Here is a 24998-nt window from a genome sequence, read left to right as displayed (position 1 = left end):
TGTGGATGGATTGCAGATTTGTTTTACAGGTAGCGTTTATCAGTTGGACCCTCCAGGAAGCAAACACTGAGATGGGGCCAGAAACAGAATCGGGCAGGGAGAGTCTCCGACTTCAGTGCTGATCTAAGAAAGTGTTGGCCACCCCAGTAGGGAGCTCTGGGGCTGAGATTGCCCAGGAGGGAGTTTTTGCATCAGGCACAAGTGGCTTGTCTCTGTGGTGCCCTTTTCACCCTGAGTCATTGGCTGGAAGCTTCCCCAGAAGAGCAAGGCTTCAGCTCAGAAGCTGAGGTGGATCACAAAGTTGGAGAGCATCTGCTAACTGCCCCATCTGCTGCTGAGTGGCAAATTTGTGGTTAAATGGAGAGCTGAGGGGGCCCCTCCCTGGCTGCCATGGTCCATTCCTTACACCAAGGTCCAGTTCTCCATACACGGTCAGGAGTAGTCCCTCCAAGGTCCCCGTGGCCTCTCTTCCTGAGGGACATCTGGAAGGGGGAGGTTAGTGGGAAGAACACCAGCCTCCGCTGCTGCAGTTGGTTTCAGTCTGCAAGAGGCATCATGGATTCCTCCCCTGTCCATCTAATCATTCTCCCAGTCATTGACTCTGCTGATAAAAGGGGCAAGAACATTCTTTCATTCCCCAGAGCCTAGGAAAGTCTATGGTACAACATATTTTCTCAATAAATGTTTTTTGAGGCCAGGCATGGTGACTCATGCCTGTAATCCCAGCACTTTGGGAGGCGAAGGCAGGAGAATGTCTTGAGTCCAGGAGTTCAAGACTAGCCTGGGCAACATGGTGAAACCCTGTCTCTGCAAAAAATACAAAAATTACCCAGGCATGGTGGCATGCACCTGTCGTCCCAGCTACTTGAGGGGCTGAGGCAAGAGGATCTCTTTAGTCCAAGACGTCGGGGCTGCAGTAAGCTGTGCTTGTGCCACTGCACTCCAGCCTGGGTGACACAGCGAGACACTATCTCAATACAAAAATAAAAATAAAAGTTTTTTGAACTGAGATACACTTTTAAAAGAGGGGAAGAGGGAGAAAGAGGAATTGCACAGGAAAGGCCTTTAGACTGTAATCAAGTCATTTCTAAAAGATGGGTGATGGGATGCTAATTAGGTAACTGGTGGTTTCACCAGGCACATGGCAGAGCCAGGATTTGAACACAGGCTTTAGGTGATGAACTCATCCCAGCTGGCCTGGAATTTTCCCAGTGTCAGCACTGAAATGCTTGCATCCTGAGAAACCTCTCAGTCCTGGGCAAACACGGACAGTTGGTCACCCTGGCTATCTTCAAACCCATTCTCCCACCACACTCTCTCAGTGCTGGTATATATCACCTAGCAATGAAACACACACATCTTTCTCTTCCCTCGACCCCCATCCTTCCCTCTCCTCTAGCATCTGCCTCTTTCCCTGCTGCCTGCAGACTGTGAGCTCCTTGAGGGCAGGGACCAGCTGCAGCACCCTCCTCTCTGTGACTCCAGGGCTGGCACTCGTGGGTGCTCAAACTCCCAGTGAAGGAGTTTGGGGAGACTGGTGGGATTACAGATGTGAACCACCACGCCTGGCCTCAAAAAACATTTATTGAGAAAACATGTACCTCTTGGGGTGTACTTGTGAACAAAGGGTCCTTTTCCCCAGGGGGTGGTAAAGAGGTTGGGGACAAAGAGAGTGTCTGTGTCCGTCCTGAAGTCTCCAACTAAGTCCGGTCTCAAGACCTGAGCTGCCTCAGTCTCCTCATCTGTAAGGTAGAGCCAGTGGTACCTATGTATAGGATTATAATGGGAAGGAAATGAGGCCAGGTGAGACGTGTGTATAATCTCTCCCAGGGACTCAAGGCAGTGACCATTTCCTACCATACTGCTGTGTATTACCGGTGCAAGGCTCAGTACTTGCTATACCTTCCTTATTTATTCCTAGCATATATTAGGTGCTCAATAAATGTTCATTCCCTTCTTGATGTCTTTGCCTTTGATTGCCCAGGCTTAGTCCCTAGTTGCTCTGCCCTTTCTTGGTTCTCCTCCCGCCCCCGTTCTGAGCAGAGGTGGGGAATCATTCAGATGAAGGATCGTATGTATATTCAATCAACACACGCCAGTCTGAGGGCTTCCAAGTGGGGTGCAGGGTTCAGCTGGGGCCCAGAAGTGTTCACACATCAGTAGTGGATGCTGATATTGGGAACCCAGACCAGAGAGGAGGGCAGAAGCCAGGAAAAAGAGAGCTTTCCTCTCCAGGGAAGCCCAGAGATTTCCATCCAGAGTTTCTGCCTCCCTGGAAGCAGCAAAAGGAGCCAATCCAGCTCGCAGATTTGGGCAGGAAACAAGGACATCTGTTCCCACACAGGCTCAGGAGGGGCCGAGAACCGAGGAGGAAACGTGTGTCCACCTTGTGGGGGGCCCTCGGTGTTGGCTGGAAAGTGCGTGCCTGAGTCCAGGCCCGGGAAAGAAAGACCAGGAGGAGTGGCCGGCCAAGGATGCTGTAGGGGTGGGGTGGGGGTGCCCCTCACTGTCTCAAGGGCCTCCTGCAGCCCCTGCTTGCTGGTCTGTTCCTCCTGCCACTTTTTACTGTACTGGGCTCTCGCCTGTGGCAGCCCTGGAACTCTACAGTATAATCTTTCCACGTCACAGATGAGAAAATCAAAGCTCAGAGACATTCGGTCATTTGCCCTGAGGCCCCTGGTCTGTGGGGGTACTGCTGGCATTTGAACCCAGAAGTTGTCAGACTCAGGTTCCCCAGCTCACGTTCTGACACTCCCCTTCAAAATGTCTGTGGACTGGTCCCTGCTGGGTGAGGAGGCAGCCAAGTCCATCCTGGGAAGCCCCGTCCTCCCTTTACTCTCCCCCTTCCCCTCTGGAGCACGTCTCAAAACAGCCACCATGGCCCCCCGCTTGGCTCACCAGTGGTCCCAGCACCAGTTTCTGTTGCACTATCTGTAATGTGTTTCCCCGACGAGGCTGTGGACTCCTCAAGGCCTCAAACCTTATGTTCTCCATATGTGGGTCACTGGCACCCAGGGCATGTCCAGGGTACATTTGATTCCTGCCCAGTGGACCCTAAGGAGTGGTGGCCACCTCTGCAGCTCCACTAGGAAAGGCATTTTCCGGTGGCCCCCAGGGTTCTGCAGCCACTGCACTCGGAGGCAGGGAAGCTGAGTCCTTGGGCTCGGGGAAACTTCCTTTCCTCATATGTAAAATAGGTACGCATAAACCTAACCTGCCTATGGTGAGGTGGAGGCACCTGAGATCTCACCTGGGTGGCCATTTGTGTGTGTCCAGCGAGGAACCAAGGGTACCTGGCAGCTCCTCCTCAAATACCATCTGTCTCCCGATCTAGCTTAAGTATCCAAGGCGAGCCCTAGAAGTGGGGGGTAGGTTGAGAGATTCTGCAGGCTGGAAGAAGGGACTACACATGAAGCCAGGGTGGGGTGGGCAGTGCTGCCAGCCGGGCCCCTCCCTGCTCCTGCCCCTCGACCTTGCCAGCCCACAGGCCCATCTTGGGCTGGGTCCAGGCTTGGCTCTTTCTCTTCTCTGAAATTTGCCTGCCACCAGCACTAGCCACAGCCACTTACAAAGACACCTCCCTCTCCAGCCTCCCACCACACACGTGGCTCCCTAGCCACTCAGCCTTGAAGGGGTGAGGGACCAGGAGCATTTTTTTTTCTCAGCCCCTTTGCAATGCTACACTTTGGAATGGGTACTTGGTCTCCATTGTCCTCAGCTTTGGGGGTCTAGGCTGGAGGGGGACAGCAGGGTTGGAGAGGAAGGAACGGATCCGAGTGACATTTCCATTAAGGGGTCAGTTAGTCACAAACGCTGGTGGCTGGCTGGAAAGGAATGAGTCAAACACAAGGCCTGGGGTTCAGGTCCCATCGGGGAAGCAGATGAGTAAGGCAGCCTGTCGGGGGGTGCACTTTGCAGTCGGGTTTTAAATGTGGAGTCTGAGGGCATTGCATCAACGTGGAGTGGAGTAATTGAAATATGGACTTTGAAGTCAAGGAGTTGGATTTTAATCCCAGCTGCACAACTTACTAATAGAGTCACCTGGAGCAAGTGACTCAGCCACTCTCTCCGGTTTCCTTGGCTGCACCATGGGAGGATTTATGCAAGAGTGAAATGCGAGTGTGCAGCTCAGAGCCCGGCTCGTGGAGCGCTCAGCAGAGCCCCCTGCAATTTCAAAAGGAAGGGGTATTATGATCCTTTCTCATTTCGTATATGGGGAAACTAAGGCATGGAACAAATATGCACGTATTCCCAGGGCCCTGTACAGCCAGGCTGTCCAGCCCCAATGACTGTGCCCTTAACCATAGTGCTATGCACAGAACAGTGTTGGTGTGGTGGTTAAGGATGATGGCATGGGGTCAAATCCTGGCTCTGTCTCTCCAGAATTTCTAAGCAAGTAATCACATTTCGGAGCCTCAGTTCCCTTATCTGTATATTGTGTGTACTGTGCTCTTTGGTGCTATGGTTAGAATATTTGTTCCATCCAACACTCATGTTGAAGTTTAATCGCTAATGTGGGGGTATTGAGAAACAGGGCTCTTAAGAGACGATTGGGTCTTGAGGGCTCCGCTTTCATGAATGGGTTAATCCATTCATAGAGTAGTGGATTAAGGGGTTACCATGGGAATGGGGCTGTGGAGAAGCTGGCAGGAGGGAGACATGAGGTAGTCCTCTCAGCCCCCTCACCCTGTGATGCCCTGTGCCATCTCAGGACTCTGTAGAGTCCCCACCAGCAAGAAGGCCCTCACCAGACACAGCCCCATTGACCTTGAGCTTCTTAGCCTCCATAACTGTAAGAAATAAGTTCCTTTCCTTTACAAATTACCCAGTATCAGATATTCTGTTTTAAGCAACAGAAAACAAAACAGACAAAGACATCTGGGTTGTGGGGATTTAATGAATCGGTTAGTGTAAAGTCCACTCAGAACGTATTAGCTATCCTTAGAGTAATTCTGAGTTCAAAAGGACAATTAGAGGGAGCCCCCTCCCCCATTTTACAGGAGATGATACAGAGACCAGAAAGGGTGATTGACCAGGCTGAGGTCACACAGCTGGAAGAGCTAGGACTCAAGCCACTGTTTTCCTACTCGCCTCAAGCTGTTCCATGGGAGGAGGACACCGAGAATTGGTGAGCAGATAGCTGGGATGCCAGACGGGAAGTCCGAGTTGTGGTCACGTCTGGACAGAGATCTAGAAGGTGTGTCTTCTTACTCACCACCTCCTTTAATCCAAATAAACCTGCCAAGTAGGGGGTCCTAGTCTCCTTCCCAGCTGAGGAGCACTGAGGCCTGGAGAGGAGAAGTGACCGAGAGGCTTCAAACCAGGCCGCCTGTCTCATGGACAAGGGTCTCTTTATGGTGCCTGAGTTTGAAAGGCAGGCAGGCAGGCAGATGAGCTCCCCGGAGGGAACCAGAGATGATAAGAGCAGAAGCCTTCCACAAGGGCACCAGAGCACACAGACCGAACCGTGTGTGCTGGCAGAGACTGCCAAGGGAGCTAGCGAGTGACGATCATTTTAATGAGTCCCCTTGGGGGACAGGGTCCACATTTGCCTTTTCCAAAGTGTGTCCTGTTTCCTTGCTCACGGCTGGGAGTATCTGAGCCTTTACCGAGAACTCCTAGGGATATCCAGATCTCCTCTGAAAGAGCCTGTTGCTGGCGCTGCAGTTTCAAACCCTGAGGCGTGATAGGCAGGAGAAGCTGGTGGGGGGCTTGTCCTTATTTCACAGGACTGAGGACCCCTGCCACCCGGCTTTGTTCTGTTTCCATCAGCCCACCCTGGCTCTGCACCAATGTTTCTCAGGCCCCTGTGTTCATAAAGGCTGATTGCTGGCGGCTGTCATTTAAATGGAGGCTCATGTCTTTGTCAAGCTCTGAGCTCACTCATCCTTTGGAAAAGACAGAAAAGACTTTGGTGCCAATTTGTTCTAATGAAGGCCACATCCTTTCTAGAGGGATCAGAGGGATCTGTTCTCATCCAGCTTTAAGTCAGATCGACTGTGCGCCCCTGCGTGTCTGCCCGCTATTAGGAATGTTCACATTCATCCTTGAATCTCACTGTCCTAAAGATTTCAGAAGGTTGGGGAGGGAGCAAGATGCAGGGGAGACAGCTCTGGGTTACTGTCCAGATAGATGAAGTTTTGGGTTTTAGTTACTTTTTGGCTATTGATTTTGTTTTTTCAATTTTTTAATCATAGTAAAATATGTTACAATAACAAAATTTACCATCTTAACCACTCTTTATTTTTTAGAGGCAGGGTCTTGCTCTGTCACCCAGGCTAGGGTGCAGTGTTACGATCATGACTCATCGCAGCCTTGACATCCTAGGGTCAAGTGATCCTCCCACTTCAGCCTCCTGAGTAGCTGGGACTACAGGCACGCACCACTATGCCCGGCTAATTTTTCTATTTTTTGTAGAGATGGGGTTTTGCCATGTCGCCCAGGGTGGTCTCAGACTCCAGGCCTCAAGGGATCCACATCTCAACCTCCCAAAGTGCTGGGATTACAGGCATGAGTCACTGCCCTCAGCTCCATCTTAACCATTTTTTAAAAATTTTATTTTAAGTTCTGGGATATATGTACAGAATGTGCAGGCTTGTTACATAGGTATACATGTGCCATGGTGGTTTACTGCATCTATCGACCCCTCATCTAGATTTTAAGTCCCGCATGCATTAGCTATTTGTCCTGATGCTCTCCCTCCCCTCCCCACCTCCACCCCTTGACGGGCCCGGTGTGTATGGTTCCCCTCCCTGTGTCCATGTGTTCTCATTGTTCAACTCTCACTTATAAGTAAGAACATACAGTGTTTGGTTTTATGCTCCCATGTTAGTTTGCTGAGGATGATGGTTTCCAGCTTCATCCATGTCCCTGCAAAGGCCATGATCTCATTTCTTTTTATCACTGCGTTAACCATTCTTAAGGGTATAGTGGAGTGGCATTACACACATTCACATTGTTGTGCAACCATCACCACCATCCATCCCAGAAATCTTTTTGTCTTGTAAAACTGAAATTTCAGACCAGGCACAGTGGCTCACGCCTGTAATCCTAGCACTTTGGGAGGCCGAGGCAGGTGGATCATGAGGTCAGGAGTTCGAGACCATCCTGGCCAACATGGTGAAGCCCTAGCTCTACTAAAAATACAAAAATTAGCCGGTCATGGTGGCATGCGCCTGTAGTCCCAGCTACTTGGGAGGCTGACGCAGGAGAACGGCGTGAACCCAGGAGGCGGAGCTTGCAGTGAGCCAATATCACGCCATTGCACTCCAGCCTGGGTGACAGCGAGACTCCATCTCAAAACAATAAATAAATAATAAATAAATAAAAACAAATAATAAATGTAAAAATAAATACATAAATACAACTGAAACTTCATACCCATTAAACACTAACTCCACATCCTCCCTCCTCCTAAGCTCCGGACAACCACCATTCTACTATGTCTGTATGATTTTGGCTACTCTAAATATCTCATGTAGGTGGAATCATACAGTATATGTCTTTCTTATGACTGGCTTACTTGACTTCGCATCATAGCCTCAAGGTTTATTCACATTGTAGCATGTCAGAATTGCCTGTCTTTTTGTGTATGTGTATTGCCTTTCTTGTATGTGTATGTCACCTTTTGCTTCTCCATTCTTCCACTGATGGACACTTGAGTTCCTTCCACATTTAGCTATTGTGAGTAATGCTTCTATGAACATGGGTATACAAATATCTTCTCCAGACTCTGCATTCAATGCTTTTGGGTATATATCCATGAATGCAATTGCTGGATCACATGGCATTTTTAATGTTTTGAGGAACTGCCATACCACAGCAGCTATTCTATTTTATATTCCTACCAACAGTGCACAAGGGTTCCAAGTTATCCACATTCTTGCCAACATTTTTTTTTAAATAGTAGCCATCTTAATAGGTATGAGTTAGCCGGGAGCGGTGGCTCATGCCTGTAATCCCAGCACTTTGGGAGGCTGAGGTGGGTGGATCACTTAAGGTCAGGAGTTTGAGACCAGCCTGGCCAACCTGGTGAAACAGCATCTCTACTAAAAATACAAAAATTATTTGGGCATGGTGGTGTGCGCCCGTAATCCCAGCTACTTGGGAGGCTGAGGCAGAAGAATCACTTGAACCTGGGAGGCGGAGGTTGCAGTGAGCCAAGATCATGCCACTGCACTCCAGCCTGGGCAACAGAGTAAGATTCTGTCTCCAAAAAAAAAAAAAAAAAAAAGGTATGAGTTGACATCTCATTGTAGTTTTGATGTACATTTCCCTAATGGTTAGTGATGTTGAGCATCTTTTCATGTGACCTTTGACTATTTGTATATCCTATTTGGAGAACTGTCTATTCAAGTTCTTTGCCTATTTTGAATCAGGCTTTGGTTTTTGTTGTTGTTGTTGCTGCGTTTTAATTCTCTACATATTCCGGTATCAATCCCTTATCAGATACATGATTGGCAAATATTTTCTCCCATACTGTGGGTTGACTTTTTACCCTGTTAATAGTCTCTTAATGCATAGAAATTTTAAAATTTTCATGAAGTCCAACTTATCTACTTTTTTCTTTAGTTTCCTACGCCTTTGGAGTCATATCCAAGAAATCTTTGCCAAATCCAGTGTCATGAAGCTTTTGCCCTATATTTTCTTCTCAAAGTTTTTTAAGGTCTTACATTTCAGTCTTTGATTCATTTTAAGTTTTGTATATGGCATTAGGTAAGGATACGACTTCCTCCTTTTGAATGTGGATATCCAGTTTTCCTAGCACTGAAAAGACTGTCCTTTCACCACTGAATGGTTTTGGCACCCTTGTCAAAAATCACCTGACCACACATGTGAAGGTTTATGGTGGGGTCTCTTTTCTATTCCTTCGGTCTATAAGCCCATCTTTACGCCAGTACAACACTGTTTAGAGTCCTGTTTCCTATTGATTTTTAACTAATTATACATGATCTGAGATGCCAATTTCTTGAAAATTATTGAGACTTGCTTTATCTCCTGCCACATGATATACATGATAATTTTAGAAATTTTTTGTTTGTTTTGTTTTTCCCTGAGACGAAGTCTCACTCTGTCTTCCAGGGTGGAGTACAGTGGCACAATCTCGGCTCACTGCAACCTCTGCCTCCTGAGTTCAAGTGATTCTCCTGCCTCAGCCTCCCGAGTAGCTAGGATTACAGGCATGTGCCTCCATGCCCAGCTAATTTTTGTATTTTTAGTAGGATGGCATTTTGCCATGTTGGCCAGGCTGATCTCGAACTCCTGACCTCAGGTGATCTGCCCACCTCGGCCTCCCGAAGTGCTGGGATTACAGGCATGAGCCACTGTGCCTGGCAGTTTTAGGAAATCTTCAATGCATGTTTGAAAATAATGTGTTGGGTGCAGGATTCTGTATGTACTGTTGGCTGTTTTGCTATTTGTCTTTGTGGCTTGTGTGTTTTGTAATTTTGGATAGTGAGCTCACATTTACAACGGTTTTATCTGTGAGAATCCTGTGTGGCCTTTACTGTGGGTAGGGCCATCCACAGAGGCTTGCATTTGCTACCAGTAGTCACATGTCTGTGATGTAACTCACCCCAGGGTTTTTTTTTATATTAATTTCTATACTTGGGAGTCCTGGGACCATGTGGGTAATACAAATTCAAACCTTAAATTCGTGTTAGTGAAGGTCTAGAGTTAAAATTTCTCAAGAGATCATTCTTTTTAAATTTTTTCCAGCAGAGCCAGAAACGAGACTACAACTTTTTCCTCTTCTCCCTTTGTGACAGGCTGATCTTTCCCCACCATTTGCTTTTTCATTGAGGATATGGGTCCAGTTTTATTCTGGTTCCAGATTTCTGCTGGCAAGAGTCCCAGGCCTTGTCTCCTATCCCTCCCTCCACAGGTGTAAAATCCAAGCTCCTTTGGTTACCAACATTAGCAAAAGCCACCACCTCCCACGCCCATCTCCTGCCTCCCTTTGCCACCCATAGGTTCACCCTGCAGGACAGCCAGAGAATAAACATCTGCCTGTCACTCTGATTTTTGGCTTTTGTCTTTGTTTTTGGTACCTGGGGATTTTTTTTTTTTTTTTTTTTTTTTAAATCTTGGAAACTCAGTTGGGTATTTGAAAGAATGTTTATGTTTTATCCAGTCTTTAAGTATAGACAGAAAGTTAGCAGGACAGAAGGTTCTATCTTTTGATGCCTCAGACCTGGGTTCCATTCTCTCTGCCTCTGAGTGATTTTGCAGAGCATCGCCACCCCACAACTCTCAGGCCTCGCCTTGCACCTATCCGATGGGATTAATCATTCCCCAGCCTCACCTCATGGTGATGCTCATGGAGATAAAAGGCATGAGATTGAGGAGGTAGAGGCGGGAGGCAAGGGGCTGGACATTATCCCCTGGAATTTCCAGTGGCATCCAGAGCTAAGCACCTATGTCCCTGGCGGTGCTTCCAGGATGGCTGGTGATCAGTCATCTCAGAGCTGAGGTGCACTAAGGGACAACGACCCTTCAACAGACTTCTCCAGCAGTGCCTATATGGGCAGGAGCTCGCTCTGAGCCTCGAATCTATAGATAAAAATCCCTCCAGGACCCTATGGCTAATTTACTCCCAACGTGTCCCAAACCGAACTCATCTTCCCTGCAAGCTGTGTCCTCCACCAGCTTCTCCACCTGAGAAGAGTACACCCACTCACTCCTCTGCCTATACCACATACCCAGGTGCTTCTTCAAAAAGGCTTTCTTACAAGCTCTCAAAGGCAGTCCCTCGGCCGGGCGCGGTCGCTCACGCTTGTAATCCCAGCACTTTGGGAGCCCGAGACAGGCGGATCACAATGTCAGAAGATCGAGACCATGGTGAAACCCCGACTCTACTAAAAATACAAAAAATTAGCCTGGCGCAGTGGCAGGCGCCTGTAGTCCCAGCTACTCAGGAGGCTGAGGCAGGAGAATGGCGTGAACCCGGGAGGTGGAGCTTGCAGTGAGCCGAGATCGCGCCACTGCACTCCAGCCTGGGGGACAGAGCGAGACTTTGAGATTCCGTCTCAAAAAAAAAAAAAAAAAAAAAAAAAAAAAAAGGCAGTCCCTCACCAAATCCTAAATATTCCAAACAGCCCTCCACTCTGACCATTTCCTGTTGTCCCCACCACCTCAGGCCTCATTATCCTCACCAGGGTCATTTCAAGTCTCGCCCTAGAGTGGCCTCTGTTCCTCCTGGGACTCCCTCCTGAGCTCACAGCTTCCCTGGCTGATGCTCAGAGCATGTGGATGTCTGGAGGCCAGGACGGCGCCTCTCCCCTGCCGCTTCCTTTGTGACCCACCGCTGTGGATCAGGTGTCCTTGTGCTCGGCCTCTGCAGGCCACCAGGCCTTTTTGAAGTCTGTCCTCTCAGAAGTCAGCAGCCTGAACAAAGAGCGCGCAGAATCAGCTCACAGGCTTGTTAGCTGGCTTGGGAGGGTGCTGGGCAATTTGATGTGGCCTCTGTCACCTCCTTATTCACTCCAGGCACGGCTTGACATGAACCAAAAAATTTCAACTTTTAGCTTTTAAAAAGCCACCAAGGGTCGGGCATGGTGGTTCACGCCTGTAATCCCAGCACTTTGGGAGGCTGAGGCAGGCTGATCATGAGGTCAGGAGTTCAAGACCAGCCTGGCCAACATGGTGAAATCCCGTCTCTACTAAAAATACAAAAATTAGCTGGGCATGGCGGCATGTGCTTGTAATTCCAGCTACTTGGGAGACTGAGACAGGAGAATTGCTTGAACCTGGACCCGGGAGGCAGAGGTTGCAGTGAGCCGAGATTGTGCCACTGCACTCCAGCCTGGACTATAGAGCAAGACTCTGTCTCAAAACAAACCAACCAACCAACCAACCAACCAACCAACGTAACCAAGTAATTTTGCAAAAATAGTCATCCTCATCTCATCCCATTCCACCCCCCACTTCTTAGCTTGCCACAACCCTGAGCTTCACCCCACTGCTGACCCTTAGCCCTGGGAGGAGGTCCAGGAATAGGACAAGGAAGGGGTGGGAGCCAGGCAGGCACCCCCCCTCTCTAAGCCCAGTCAGCTCGCTCTTGGGCAATTGCTTGGTCTTGCCCAGTCCTCATCACAAACCATTCAATTCCTTGAGAAGTTGCTACGGCCTCCTCACTCATTAACCTTCAACTAATAAGGAGCCTTACCTGCTTAGCAAGGGCAGGACTTGTGACCAGGAACATGGTGACTAATTTCGGCATGAACTTGCCTCACACGGCCTGCCCCATGTCCTCATTCCCAAGAGCTTGGGATTCAGGGGCAAACAGATGGGGCTGGGGTGAATGTCGACTCCCCTTCTTCAAGTGTGCCCCCTTGGGCAAATGAACAAGTTGATGACTTCGCTTCTCTGGCCTCTTCCTCCCCGTGACATTCGCTCATAACTCATGGGCTTGCTGGGCATGGGTGAGGGACATGGGCTAGGGCCAGTGATGTGCTCACCAGGGCTTGGCCGAAAGTAGGTGCACTGATAATTCGGGGTTTAAAAAAAAAGTACAAATGAGGGCTTTCTGGGAGCAGAACACCAAGACAGGTGTTCAAGACGACGAGGAGGTGGCCGTGAAGTGCAGCAGTGGCACTGAGCAGGACCAACCCTGGCTTACTGGCTGCCCTGTTGGTGCTTCACTGTGGGTCCCTTCCCACCCACCTGCCCAGTGGCATCCCCGTATCTGGGACAGGGACACACTCCCATTTGTACTGCTGGCTTCTGCCTGGCCCGGGCCAGGCCCACTGGTAATGCTCAGAGGCAGTTGGTTGATTGCATTGAGCTCCAAGTCTACCTCTCAGCCACTCCCAAGCCTCACTGTCCCCGCCAGTATAGGAAGAGGACTGAGCTTGGTGACGGAGATGATCTGGGCCTACCATGTGCCAGGCACTGAGGTGTGGGCAGAGAGGGGACGAAGACCCAGTCCTGTCCTTAGGAAGAGGAATGGACAAAACCATAGGTCAATACCGAGGGAGGAGCCAGGGCAGGGCCTGGGAGGGCAGGTGGCAGGGGAGGGGCTTCAGAGGGAGGCAAGGAGGAGGAGGGTTGGGGAGGTGGAGGCTGGGGGAGACTTTGCACCTCAGCCATTTGCAGATGGCACACAGGCTGTGTTGAGCTGTGGGAGCTCTGGGCATTGCAGCCTGGAAATTAACAGCAGCGTCTGTCTGCACTGAATATCCCCAGCGCTGGAACCAGGCATGACAAGGAAATAGATCGGATTCCTGCCTGCCTAGAGGCCGTGGTGCCGGGGCATGATCCTGAAGGCGGTGGGCTCCCTGACCCATATGGCACTGGTGTGGAAGACACAGGGGGCAGGCGCAGGCCAGGATGGAGACCAGTGGACCAAGCAGGAGCTGCTGCCACAGCAGAAGCACTCAGGACCCCAGGGTGCAGGGCAGGGAGATACTAGAGAAGCCAGACAGGAGGTGGGGTGGTGAGGAAGGGGAGACCAGAGCGCCACCTGTCCGAGGCCTGGCAAACAGGTGGCCGCGGGAGGCATCGGGAGCTTGCAGGTGGAATGCCAGGCAGTCGGGGAAGGCATGGAAGTTTGCCTGGGGCTGCTGCTTCTAAGCCCACCTATGTGGGGAGAAGGTGCGTCATCTCACGAGAGAAGGCACATGGCGCCCGGAAAACAAACGCCAAGACCACCTTTCTCATGACTGGAACATGTGGTGCCAAACTGTGGGACCCAATGGCAGGAGCGGCTGGTGCCCCATTCTGGCCTGCTCTCTCCTGGGCTCGGGGACCACAACCCCACAGGCCCCTTCCTCTCTGCGGGTGCTGTGATTCCCACTGAGGGACAGGCAGTGGTGAGACCTCCACCCTCCCACTCTCACCTACCAGTTATTCTCAAGGGTCCAAGAAGCAGCAGGCACCTGCTTCTCCCACTGAGGCACATGTGAGCTGGGGGAGTGTGGGAGATAGGAACCGGGAAGCAAGTGAGTGCCAGCGGTGGGGCAGGGCTTCCCCCCTTCACCTGTCACTGGAGGGGCATGGGCCTGCTGCTTGTGAAAAGCCAGTCACAGCTGGAAGAAGACACAGACACACCCCAACCTAGGGGCTAGGCCTCAGCTTCGGAATGTGACAATTTATTGGGGGGTAAAAGAGGCTTTTCACCCCCCTTTCCTGGCGTTGATACAATATTGAAGAGCAGCAGAACAAACGTACAAGACAGAGTAATCGGCACAGACCCACCCCTCCCCCGGAACCGCTGAATCCAGAATGCAGCCCAAACCCACACCCCCAACTAGGCGTCTTCTCCACCGGGGGAGGGGCAGGGTGGACTGGGGGACCTGCCCCCCATGCCGGGGCGGCACCTCCGTTTCCCATCTCCTGCCAACCCCACTGTTTTTCCATCTTTGACCACTGGAGGCAAAGTTTAGCCAGCTGGGAGCTGGATGGTTGAACCACATACAAAGGCAACAACACTTCATTTTAAAAATGAGAGAGAAAAAAGAAACAGTGCCCCTCCCCAAATATAGAGCTATATATGTATATTTTATATATATAGAATTCATTCGTGCACAATTCATTAAATGAACTTCTCAAAAATTAAAAAACTTATAAGATACGTATTTCTTTAGGCCTTTGTGTTTTTAAATTAAAACCAACGAAAAGAAGTCTCCCTCTCCACTGCCCCAGCAGCAAGGGCGGCCGGACGCTTCGCTCCCGCTACCTGGCCTCCTGCAAGAGGGTTCCCCCGTGAGACCGTCCGTCCCCCTTTGCCTGGCTGACTACCTGCATACAGTAGACACTCACTGCTGGAGTGAGACACTGACTCCTCCAAAGACTGCAGGGGGCGGAGGAGGGAACCCCGAAGGCCTGGGAGGGGGCATCTTTGGCCCCCACTAACCGTCTCCCTATTTCTGCATCCTGGTGACTGTCAGCAAGAGATGAGTCGGGGAGACCCTCTCCTGGAGTTCTAGCCCCTAATTCTGGGCTTTCTATATGACAGGACATGCAGATAGGGAAGAAACTAAAACCTTTCAATGTCTTCCTTTTTTCTTTAAAAGTGATTCCTCAAACCATCCCTGCCCCAAAGAGGCCGCCTTGGACAAGTGCATGGGAGCCCATAAGTGGAACTGACCAGGTAGGGCTCCACTGTCCCGTGTGGGCGAAGTGCAAAAAAAAAAAAAAAAAGAAAAAAAGAAAAAGAAAAAAGAAAAACCACCACAAACCAAAACAACAAAATGACACAGAAAAGTGGGCAAAGTGGGGATGTGTCCTCTTGGGTCCCCAGAGGCCAAAGAGGCTGGTAGCAGCCCTGCTCCCTGGCCAACCCAGCTCCCCATTGGGGCTGACCCTCCAGCCTCGGGCAGGCCCACCGGCCTGGCTCTCCTCCAGGACCTCCTGGCTCAGGGGCTCGCTGCCAGTCTTGTGCTGGCTCCAGGGCCTGGGCCCTGCCTTTTAAAGGGCTTTCCCCACAGGCCGAGGCATCCTGGGCCCTAGTCCCTGCCGCATTCCCCCAGTGAAGCAGCTGCGCTTCTCCAAAACTATTTCCACTTCTTTGAAAAGGGGCCATCCCCCAACTCTGTCCCTCACACTGAAGTTGGGGACTTGATCATCACCTCTTCCCAGATTACAGGAAGGATGAGGCTCATTTTGACCTTGACCCCTTTGCAGGGTGAGAACAAAGAGGGGTTGTAGGCAGCTGGGGGCCCCAGTACCAGCAACCTTGACCCCCACCTGGTACTGGGCAGCTGCTCTGACACCAGCAGCGCTTTCTGAAGGGCCTTGCTGCCCAATATACCCATTTTGCAGAAGGGCAAACTAAAGGTGAGAGTGGGGACCGAGACAGGGATGGGTCCCAACTTACGGTCTCAAACCAGAGACACCAGACCTCACCTGTTTCCTATGATACGTGGGTGGGGAGGGGGTGCACTTAAGGGGAGATGACCGATGCCCCAACCAATATTGAACATGGGAGATTGGGCTTTGGGGGTTATTTCACATACAAAAATAAAGCAAACCAGATTGCAACTTCTGCTTGGTAATTAGGCAAATGGAAAGCAGCAAGGGTGGAGGAGGGGCCCATCGAGGCCGATCTCCCAAGGGAGGCCGATCGGAGCAAGTGTGTGGGGGGCGGGGTTACTAGAGAGGGCAGGATGGAGGCCTCCGCTCACCCTCGGTTCCAACCACTTGGGTCCCCAGGGGCACTGCCCACCTCAAAGCGGTATGCCTGGTGCCTCTTCATGCACCAAGGCCGGCCTGGGCTGCTCTGCTTGGAGCTCAGGCCAGCAGAAGCAGACTACCTGTGGCAAGGGAAATGCATTCCCTCTCCCCAGCCACTCCCAGAGCCCAGCTTCTTGCCTCCTGAAGCCTGCATCCCCTTTCAGGCTAGGGAGACTCAGAGAGGTCGTGGGCTTTAGAGTGACCCGTGGGGAGGGAAGTCTCCCCCACAGGGTGGCGGTGGCAGGGACCAGATGGCCCAATGACTGGCAAAGCAACGGAAGGGAGCAAGAAACCAAACCGCCCACTCACCAGCCCCCTGGAGAAAATCACCAGTGACAACCCTACCCTCCCAAACCTCAGCTTGCCGGGGCCTGCAGCTTGGGTTAGCTCCCCGGGGACCCGCTGTTGTCCTTCCCTTTGAACAAGCATGGGTGTGGAGATCTGGGTCCAAGCCCTCTCCACAGTGCCTGCAATGCCAGGGAACCTGCCAGCTGGGTCCAGGCCTCTGCCCCATCCTGACATTGCCACCTCACCTGTGCAATCACTGCGTTACTATTTTTTCTTAAATATCTCTTTCTCCCCCCACCCCCCCATAGGAATCCCATAATATTTTTTTCTATTTTTTTTTCCTCTTTTTTTGTTTTTTTTTTTTTGCAAAACTAATTCTTTCACTTTCCTGTCATAAAATCACCTCTGAAAACACAACTTCTTTACAAAAAAGTCACGAATGACACGAACTCTCAGGAAAACACATTTCTATGGTCTCTGGAAACACCTGTAACTGGCACCCAGGTGATCATTCACCTAGGGGAGGGGGCCAGGGGGAAATCACCTCCAAGGACAGAGGAGAAATACCAGCCCTTATTTGGGGGAAAAGCCAATTGGCACTTGGACGGCCACAAAGCCAAAACACAGGGCAGGGCAGGGAGGGCTGAGGAGGATCAGCCTCCGCCCCGACCCTGCGAGGCTCCCCGTTCTGTATCCCGGGGAGGGGAGGGCTAGGGCCACAACTGCGGGCCCTGGCAGGGAGATTGGGAAGGAAGGCGACCTCCCATTCTTAGGACCAAAGGCGCTCGGGTTCTGATTGGCCTCCTGCCAACGTGCTTCTGAGGGAGGGGCCCAAGGCAGCACAGCCAGGAAGCCAGCTCCAGTCACGCCTGGAACATGCCACCCATGCACAACGGAGACCCGGGAAGTGGCCCAGGGCTGGCCAGTGGGGCAGCTGGTCCCAATCCTGGGACCAACACCCTCATTCTTCTGGAGAACACAGCCCCTCTGGTCTCGCCTTTGCCTGCCTGCCCTCCCAGGTCCTGGCCTAAGGCTGGGGCTGTGCCCTCTGCCACTGGCATGGGTGCCTCAGCTCCCTGGCAGCAGAGGGAAACAGAAGCTGCCCAGGACACTGGAGGCTCCTTGCTTCAGGCAGGCTGGGCTATGAGAAAGCCTCCGTGGTCAGAAGCAAAAGAGGGGCGGGGAGAAGCTGGGAGGCCCTCGGGAATGGATTCTTCGGCGTCCTCCCCAAACACCGGGAGGAAGGGGGAGCTTGGAAGGGGGTCTCCCTCTTTATCTCGGTCCCCACCATGATGTGAAGGTCCGACAGGTTGGGCTGACCACCCCGAGGAGGGCAGAGGGGTAGGGGGCATGGTGCCCCCAGCACACCTGGGCCAGGAGGAGAAGCCTGGTGACTTCCACAGCAAACCTCCAGACCCAAGCCTGGTCCCCAGCCCTACTGAGGCGAGGAGCGGTCCAGGCCTTCAATGCCCCTGTTCAAAGGAACTGTAAAGGATGCCACCTGGCAGCCTGGGGCCTAGCACCCAATGCACGTATGAACCCACGGACAAACACGGCAAGTAGGGCGGACGCACAACTGAAGTTTCCACGGCAGGTTCTCGTAGCACCTTTGGTCAAGAACTGAAGAGGCCTTTAGATGCTGGGAGGCTGCGGCCAGGCGCACCCTCTGCCAGTTCCTCCCACCGTCGAGGGGGTTAGGAAAAAGACAGGGCTGAGGCAGGGCATAGGGGGTCTACTTAGGCCTCATCCAAAATCGAGCAGGGAAGACCCCGCCCTGGCCCAACTTCTGATGCCCTGGCTGATGTGGAGGGAGGAGCCGAGTCTGGCCTCATCCTCGGCCTCTGCCTGGGGCTTTGCCAAACAGGCAGGAAGCCCTCCTCCTGCCTAGGCATCTGCAGGAAGGAAAGGGACTGTGCCCACCCTCAGTGGGGGTCTCCTAAGGGCCCCACAGCTGCCAGGTTAGCACCGAGAAATCAGACGCCGCACAGGAGAGCAGGAAGCAAGCTAGAGAGACGGGTGGGATGTGGAAGGGGCAGAGGAACCGTAGGTTCTGGGGCTTTCCAGAAACCACCCAGTGGGCCCTACCATGCATGGGCAGGGGGTGTGCCCTTCCCCTGCCCCATTCCAGGGTGGCCCCTACCCCCTAGTTTTCTGGGACCCCAACTACCCAGCCCCATCCCTGGGTCAACACCGAGCCATTTGAAACAAGCAAAGCACAGGGAGAGAGGGCTGGGGGCAAGGGCGGGGTGGGAGCAAGAGTATGACTTCGGGCAGGAGGGCCCCCCCAAGCCCCCCTCCTTGGTGGAACCCCCTCACTTGCTCGCCCCACTGCTGCCACCACCCCCAGCGGCGCCTGCTACCCCAGCAGCCACCTTCTCGAAATCCTCAGGGTTGCAGAATTCCTTGATTGTGACCGTCAGGAGGTTGCTGGTGACATCGGTGACGACCACATTGGAGCAGGGTGACATCTCGGGGCGCCAGTCCCCAGCCTCGGGCTCGGAGGAGGCACCGGCGGGCTCAGGGGCCGTGGGAGGCGCCGGGCCGGCAGCAGCTGTGACCTCGGGCGGTGCCCGCTTGCTGGTGGCTGCCGACTCGGGAGGGAGGGACAGGTCGAGCACCTCCGGCTCGCGCCAGCTGGGGGCGGACGGGCTCACGGTCTCGGGGAGGAGCTTAGGGGGCGTGTCGTCGGGGTCAGAGGACTGTGGTGCAGGTGAGGGGCAGCCGGAGGAGCCGGAACTGCGGGCGTCGTAGGGGGTGGCGGGAGCAGCCAGGAGCAGCCCAGGGCCCGGGGCTGAGGCATCAGCCTTGCCGGCGGGCGGGGCAGCCAGGGGGGCGGGCGGGGCAGCCAGGGGGGCGGACGGGGGCTTGTACAGCGCAAAGGCGCCGAACTTCATGTGGCGGATCTGGGTGCGCAGGACGCTCTCACTGAACTTCTTGCTCTTGCCGATAACGCGGTTCCGCGAGGGGACTTTGGGGCGGGCCAGCGCCCCAGCCCCCTGCCCGGTGCCCCCGCCGCCAGCGCCCTTGTCGATCACCTTCAGGTTCAGGATGATGCGGTTCCGCTTGGGCTCCCGCGGCTTCACCTTACGGTTGATGATGCGCACCGTCTCCGAGAAGGGCGAGATGGGCGGGCGCAGGCCGGGGCTGCCCCCCTGCGGGTCCGGGCGGGGCAGGGGACGGCGGGACATGCGGTGGCAGCGGCGGATGTCCTTCTTGAGCCGGTGCACTGCTGCGCTGGAGTGCAGCTTGGGCGAGGAAGCACTGGCAGTCGGCTTGACAGAGAAATGCACATCACTGATGCGGAGGGCCTCGGCCTGGGCCCGCGCCTGCGGGCAGAGGGAGGGGTGGGTGGGACCTCAGAGCTGCCCGCTGACCTCCCCTGGATGTCCCTACGCCAGCCAGCCCTAAGTAGAGCCTCTCAGCCAATGATCTCAAGACCATGCAAGAGAATCACTGGTCTTCATGACCTCGACTTAGAAAAGGAAACAGAGGTTCAGAGATGAATCAATTTGCCTCCGACTCCAAGGTGTGAGTCAGGACACCCTTGTCCAGGCCCAATTCCAAAACTGTGTTTTTTTCTACAACCCACCACCACTGCAAGCTCCACAGAGGGCCCTGGGCCACTCCATGGCTGCCCTTGCTGACACAGGGGAGTATGGACAACTGGGACACAGTGTTGGGAGGGCAGCCCTTTGCTCTGAAGTCCCTGCCAAACCCCTGCTCTGTGCCAGATCCAGCCCAAGCGGGGACTCCTCCACGGACTCATTCCTGGTGACCGAAAGGAGGAGGTGGGTCCTCCCTGCTCCGCCGCACCCAGTCCTGCTGAGCCACCATGTCCCCGGTGGCCCGTACTCTCTCACCTGTGAGCAGGCTGACCTCCGGCTCCAGCCTGCCTCCTTAGCTGGCAGCACCTCAGCCACCACACTTCCCTGGATGGGTCTCATTTACTTGTCTGCCCAGTACCTGGCTCAGAGTGAACTGGTGCCAATGCAATCCAAGCCTGCACCCCAAAGCCTGGGCTGGAACCCAACCTGGTCAGACGTGAGTTTGGGGGGGACAGGCCTAGAGGTGGGCCTGACCACTCCCTATTCTCTGTGCCAAGATGGTCTGGGGCAGGATGGTGGTGCAGAGGTCGTGGGCAGCCAGGAATACTGCCCCAAGCCCCTAGGCCTGTCCTTCCAGCTGTCCTTCCAGGCATGAAATCTCTCTAAAGCCGCAGGGCTCTCAAGAGACCCCAGGTTCCAGTCCAACCCACCCGTTTCAGATGCCACTAAATGGAGAAAGGCTAAGGGACTCGTAAGGTGATGTAAGCTGTCTGCATGGCCAGTCCTTTCTTTACTAAGGAAGGAACTGAAACATCGGGCACCAGCTGCTTGGGGTTACAGCTGCACACACAGACTCTCCTGGAGAGCTGCTCTATCACAGGGAGGATGGTGGGCAGCAGGAACAGGAAGTGATTTGGTGCAGCGAAAGAACCACAGAGCCCAGAGAAGTACAGACCCCAGGCTTGAAGAATGAAACATCAAAGCCTGGCCCTGACCCCTAAGTAGGAGAAAATCCTGGTCCTTACTGAGACCTGACTGCACCCCAGACAGTTCCAGAGGCCCTGGTGCCCTGCTCAGACAGACAGATGGTAGAGGCAGAGAGTCCTGTGGGCAAGGTCTCAGTGGTGTGAGAAGATGGCAAGGAGTCACAGGACTGAAAGCAAGGGCTGGGGACAGAGGCTGGGGTGTGTGGGGGGTGCCACAAGGGGCGTGGGTTTTACAGATTCTCTGGCTCCTACTGGGGAAGGGAGGCTTGTTAGGTGACGGCTGCCCTCAATCTAGGTGGGAGATGGTTGGGACCGAGAAGAAGGCCATGTCCCCATGGTTGGTCTGTGAGGTCCTTGAAGGTGGGATCTGTTGTGAGGTCTCCCTACCTCCCACGCCCCACAACACTGGATGCTTAACTAGTACCTGCAGGTAGCCCATATGCCCCTCAGACAAGACTAGATGACACTGGACCACAACTCCCAGGACAGGTGTTCGCTGGCTTATTTGTTGGCTAAGCAAGATGTCTTCATTTAGAACGTGGCCTTCACCCCAATGGGAGAAGGGACTGTGACTCCACGTGGTCCTCCCAGCCCAGGCTGGGGCCTCCTGGGGCTGCTTGGTTAACAGTCCCTTCCGCCACTAGGTGGCAGCACATGAAGCCGGGCCTGCCCACGCCAATGCTGCCAGCCCAGCTCCCAGGGATGGGGCCCCTCACACCCCTTCCCACACAAAGGCAGGGAAAAGCCCCAACTTTTTCCGCATGGTAGGCAGACATTCTGCAGGTGCATCCCCACACCTTCTGACTCGCAGAAAGTTAAGTGTTTACTCCTTCTGCAAGCTGCTGAGCTTCCTGACTTCTGCAATTATGCTTCCAAGAGTCCAGTGGTGATGGACTGTCCCTGGGGGAGGGGCAAAGAGTGTGGGCAAACAGCAGGCCCAGAAAGAAACCCTGGCTCAGTGAGTCTCCTTTCCTTATCTGCTCGACCATCACAGGGCCTACTTCAGGTGCTCCTGTGATGATCAGAGAGTACATGGCACCTGCTCAGCACACTGCCTGGCATGCAGCAAATAACTGAACAGACCTACCTATGGGTGGTGGACTTATAAGCAGTGATCTTGTTCCAATGTATGCTTGGCATACATTGTTATTTCTTACTTTATACTTTCTATATATTATTATTATTTAAAGGGTTCACCCCTCCTCTTCCTCCCCACATGGAGAACTCCTTGAAATCGGGGACTTGGGTCTGCCTGGTGAATTAAAAATAACTGTAGCCAACATGGTTATTGCACCCTGACCAGGTGACAGGCATAGCTCTGTGGGCTTGGCATACACTGTAGATGGTGTAGATGGCATGAACTGTACCTTGGCCTCTCCCCATGTCTGTGGGCAAGTTACTGGGCACCTCTGACCCCGTTTCCCCATGCGTAAAACGGGGGATGGAAGCTATCTCGTGGGCTCCTGTTTGCTTCACAGTAGTTCCTGGCAGAAAGCACGGAGCGTAATTTGCTGACTGCCATACTGCCTCCCATGGAGTCCCAGAGCAATGTATTCGGCCCAAGCTAATCTCCATAGCCCCTCACAAATATCCACATCTCTCTCAGGCTACCTGTTTCTTAGGGTCCAGATAAAAAAGTTCTCCTATCTGCATCTCTATCCCCTGCCACGCCAACTCTACAGCCTCCATAGTTTCCTGTGTGTATCTGCCGTTCCCCCTTAACCTGACATGGACTCCTCAAGGCACAAGATGAAGAAAAGGAGACAGGATGAAGCCAGGACGCTGGACCTTGGGTAAGTCACTTTCCCTTCCTAGGCCTTGATTTTTTATCTGTGAAATGGGGATAATACTCCCCACTTCTTGGACTGTTGAGGGCTCAGCCCTGTATTAGGCCCACAGCCAGCTCAGGAACCAAAAGAACTATCAAGAAAAAAGGCGTTTTGTGTATCAATGTTCATGGTCATACTCGCTTCACCGCTAGAGGGTGCCCCAGCTGCACTGAGAGACTGTCACACAGCCCATCAGCTTTCCAGCTGCTCCGCCCATCCCTCCCCAGGAGAAGCATCAGGGTTAAGGTTACTCCCTGGATGGATGTGCGTCGCTTGAGGGTGGGGTTTATAAAAATATGAAATTCTGGAAACCCACATTTCTTTCACTTCTGCTTCTCTTCTCCAAAAAAGAGTCCTCCCACAAAGTCACCAGCTGTCGGGTGGGAGGGGGCCCTGAGGCATGTGTAGCACTACAGCGAGACAGGTGGCCCAGTGAGTTCCACCTGCAGCCTTGCCTGCCACCTAGGGCCATCTTGCCCTTCCTTTCCCAGACTCTGTTTTTTCTTGTCAAAATAAAATAAAAACCCAAATCCTCCAAGATGGCTTCCTCTGGAAGTTCTTCCCTCCCTAGCAGAGGCTAATATGCTATGCTCTCACTCCCACATCCTCATCCTCCAGAAATGGCCGGGAGTGGGGGGAAACTAAGGCTCAGAGCCCTAAAGTTAGTGGCCCAGCCTGGGTGATAAATTCAAAGAGAAGTGATTTTGAGGTCAAATTCAAGTTGGATCCCCAAGAAAGGAGGGGAGCCATGAAGAACAAATCCTGAAAGACAGGGAACGGAGGAAGCTGGGGGCAGGGAGGCAGGTGGTCCCCCAATCCTCTCCTTGTGCCCTGACAGGAGGTGGGACCCCACTCACTCTCCCCCTGGGTTCCAACTCCCAGCACAGTCATAACAGCTCAAACAAATGCCCCCTTCCCATGGGCATCCCCCACCTTCCTCAGCCACCCCCTTTCCTGGAGCCCTAAAGGCACCCTCAGACTCTGGTTTCAACAGGGAAGATTATCCCCAGTCCCAGGACCCTCTTGTTGAAGGTGAAGCTGGCTGAGGCTTGCCATCAGGGGCTTCTGGGGGGGCTCACAACCACCCCCTGCCCAGCTGGGGCCCCTCTGGAAAGGCCCGCCCGCTTGGGCAGCCGCGTATCTGTCCCTCCCTTCCAGGCCCCGTGCTGTGCCGGGGCTGGGGGCCCGAGAAGGGGATGCTGCTGGGGCTGGGCCAGGTTACCTTCAGAAGGAAAGTTTTGGGTTTGGGTCCTCTCTTCTTGGGCCCATACAGCTCACGCTCCCTCTCCCTGCGGCCGAAAAACACCAGAGGTTAAAAAGAGCCCCTTCCCGGGCCCCACTCCGCGATGCCCTCCCCGGCTCTCCCGCTTCCCCGCGCGGCGCCCCAGCCGAGCCTCGGCCTCGCCGCCCCTGCCAGCTTCCCCAACAACTCACTTTTGCTCGAAGGCTGCAATGAGCCGCGAGTCCAGGATGTTCTCCTCGGGCTCCCAAGTGCTGTACCTGCAGAGTCACAAACGCTCAAAATCAGGATGAAGACATGAAGACCAGAGAGGGACAGGCACGCGGCGAGAGCAAGCGCGCGCACCCCCACCCCAGGCCCCGGTGCCCGCTGCCTCCCCCCCCGCGACGCCCCCGGACCCCGCGACACTCACTTGATCGCCCACCCCTTCCATTTCACCAGGTACTCGATGCGTCCCTGAAAAACAGAGGGGAGAAAAACGGGGGTGGGGGTGGGGAGGATGCGGGGACGCGAGGAGGCGGCGGCGCGGGGCTGGGCGAGGGAGCCGGGCTAGCGGGACCGCTTCGCCCCGAGGGCTCCCGGCCCCGGCTCCGGCTGCGGACAGCGGCGGCCCGCCCCGGGCGGCGGCTCACCTTTCGGATCCGCCGTTTGATGATGGATTCGGCCGCGAAGACCCGCTCGCCCACTGCAGACAGCTCCATCTTGCTCAGCGGCACCCACAGCCCATAATACTCCCTGCGCCCGCGGCCGGTGCGGCACCGCTCGCGCACGCGCCGCAGCGCCCAGGCCCCGGCGGGCGGGAGCGCGGCGGGGCGCGCGCTCGCGTTCCAGCTGCGGGCCGTCACGTGATCCTCGCGGCAGGCGCGCGGTTGCCAGGACCTCCCCCTCTCCCGGGGCGGTTGCTAGGGAAAGTCGGCGCTAGCGGGGCGGGGGCGCG

The 24998-nt window shown here is 53.9% G+C and overlaps 1 protein-coding gene across 2 annotated transcripts; it reads right to left on the bottom strand.

Moving 5' to 3' along the window:
- Window positions 1–14069: 14069 nt before the first annotated feature.
- CBX6 (chromobox 6) lies at window positions 14070–24788 on the bottom strand. 2 transcript variants are annotated; one of them, XM_015150376.3, is made up of 5 exons: window positions 24694–24788; window positions 24474–24517; window positions 24256–24321; window positions 24044–24110; window positions 14070–19787 (listed from the first exon to the last, which is right to left on the bottom strand). In XM_015150376.3, the coding sequence occupies exons 1-5, from the start codon at window positions 24760–24762 to the stop codon at window positions 18774–18776; spliced, it is 1260 nt and encodes a 419-aa protein (XP_015005862.1). In that variant the 5' UTR covers window positions 24763–24788; the 3' UTR covers window positions 14070–18773. The 2 variants fall into 2 exon arrangements, with proteins under 2 accessions (XP_015005862.1, XP_015005863.1); XM_015150377.3 differs by having other exon boundaries at window positions 14070–19733.
- Between the last annotated feature and the right edge of the window lie 210 nt (window positions 24789–24998).

The sequence above is a fragment of the Macaca mulatta genome, chromosome 10 (assembly GCF_049350105.2).
Source record: "Macaca mulatta isolate MMU2019108-1 chromosome 10, T2T-MMU8v2.0, whole genome shotgun sequence".
Taxonomy (NCBI): domain Eukaryota; kingdom Metazoa; phylum Chordata; class Mammalia; order Primates; family Cercopithecidae; genus Macaca; species Macaca mulatta.
The sequence above is the reverse complement of the archived record's forward strand: the minus strand, read 5'-3'. Positions and strand labels throughout refer to the sequence as shown.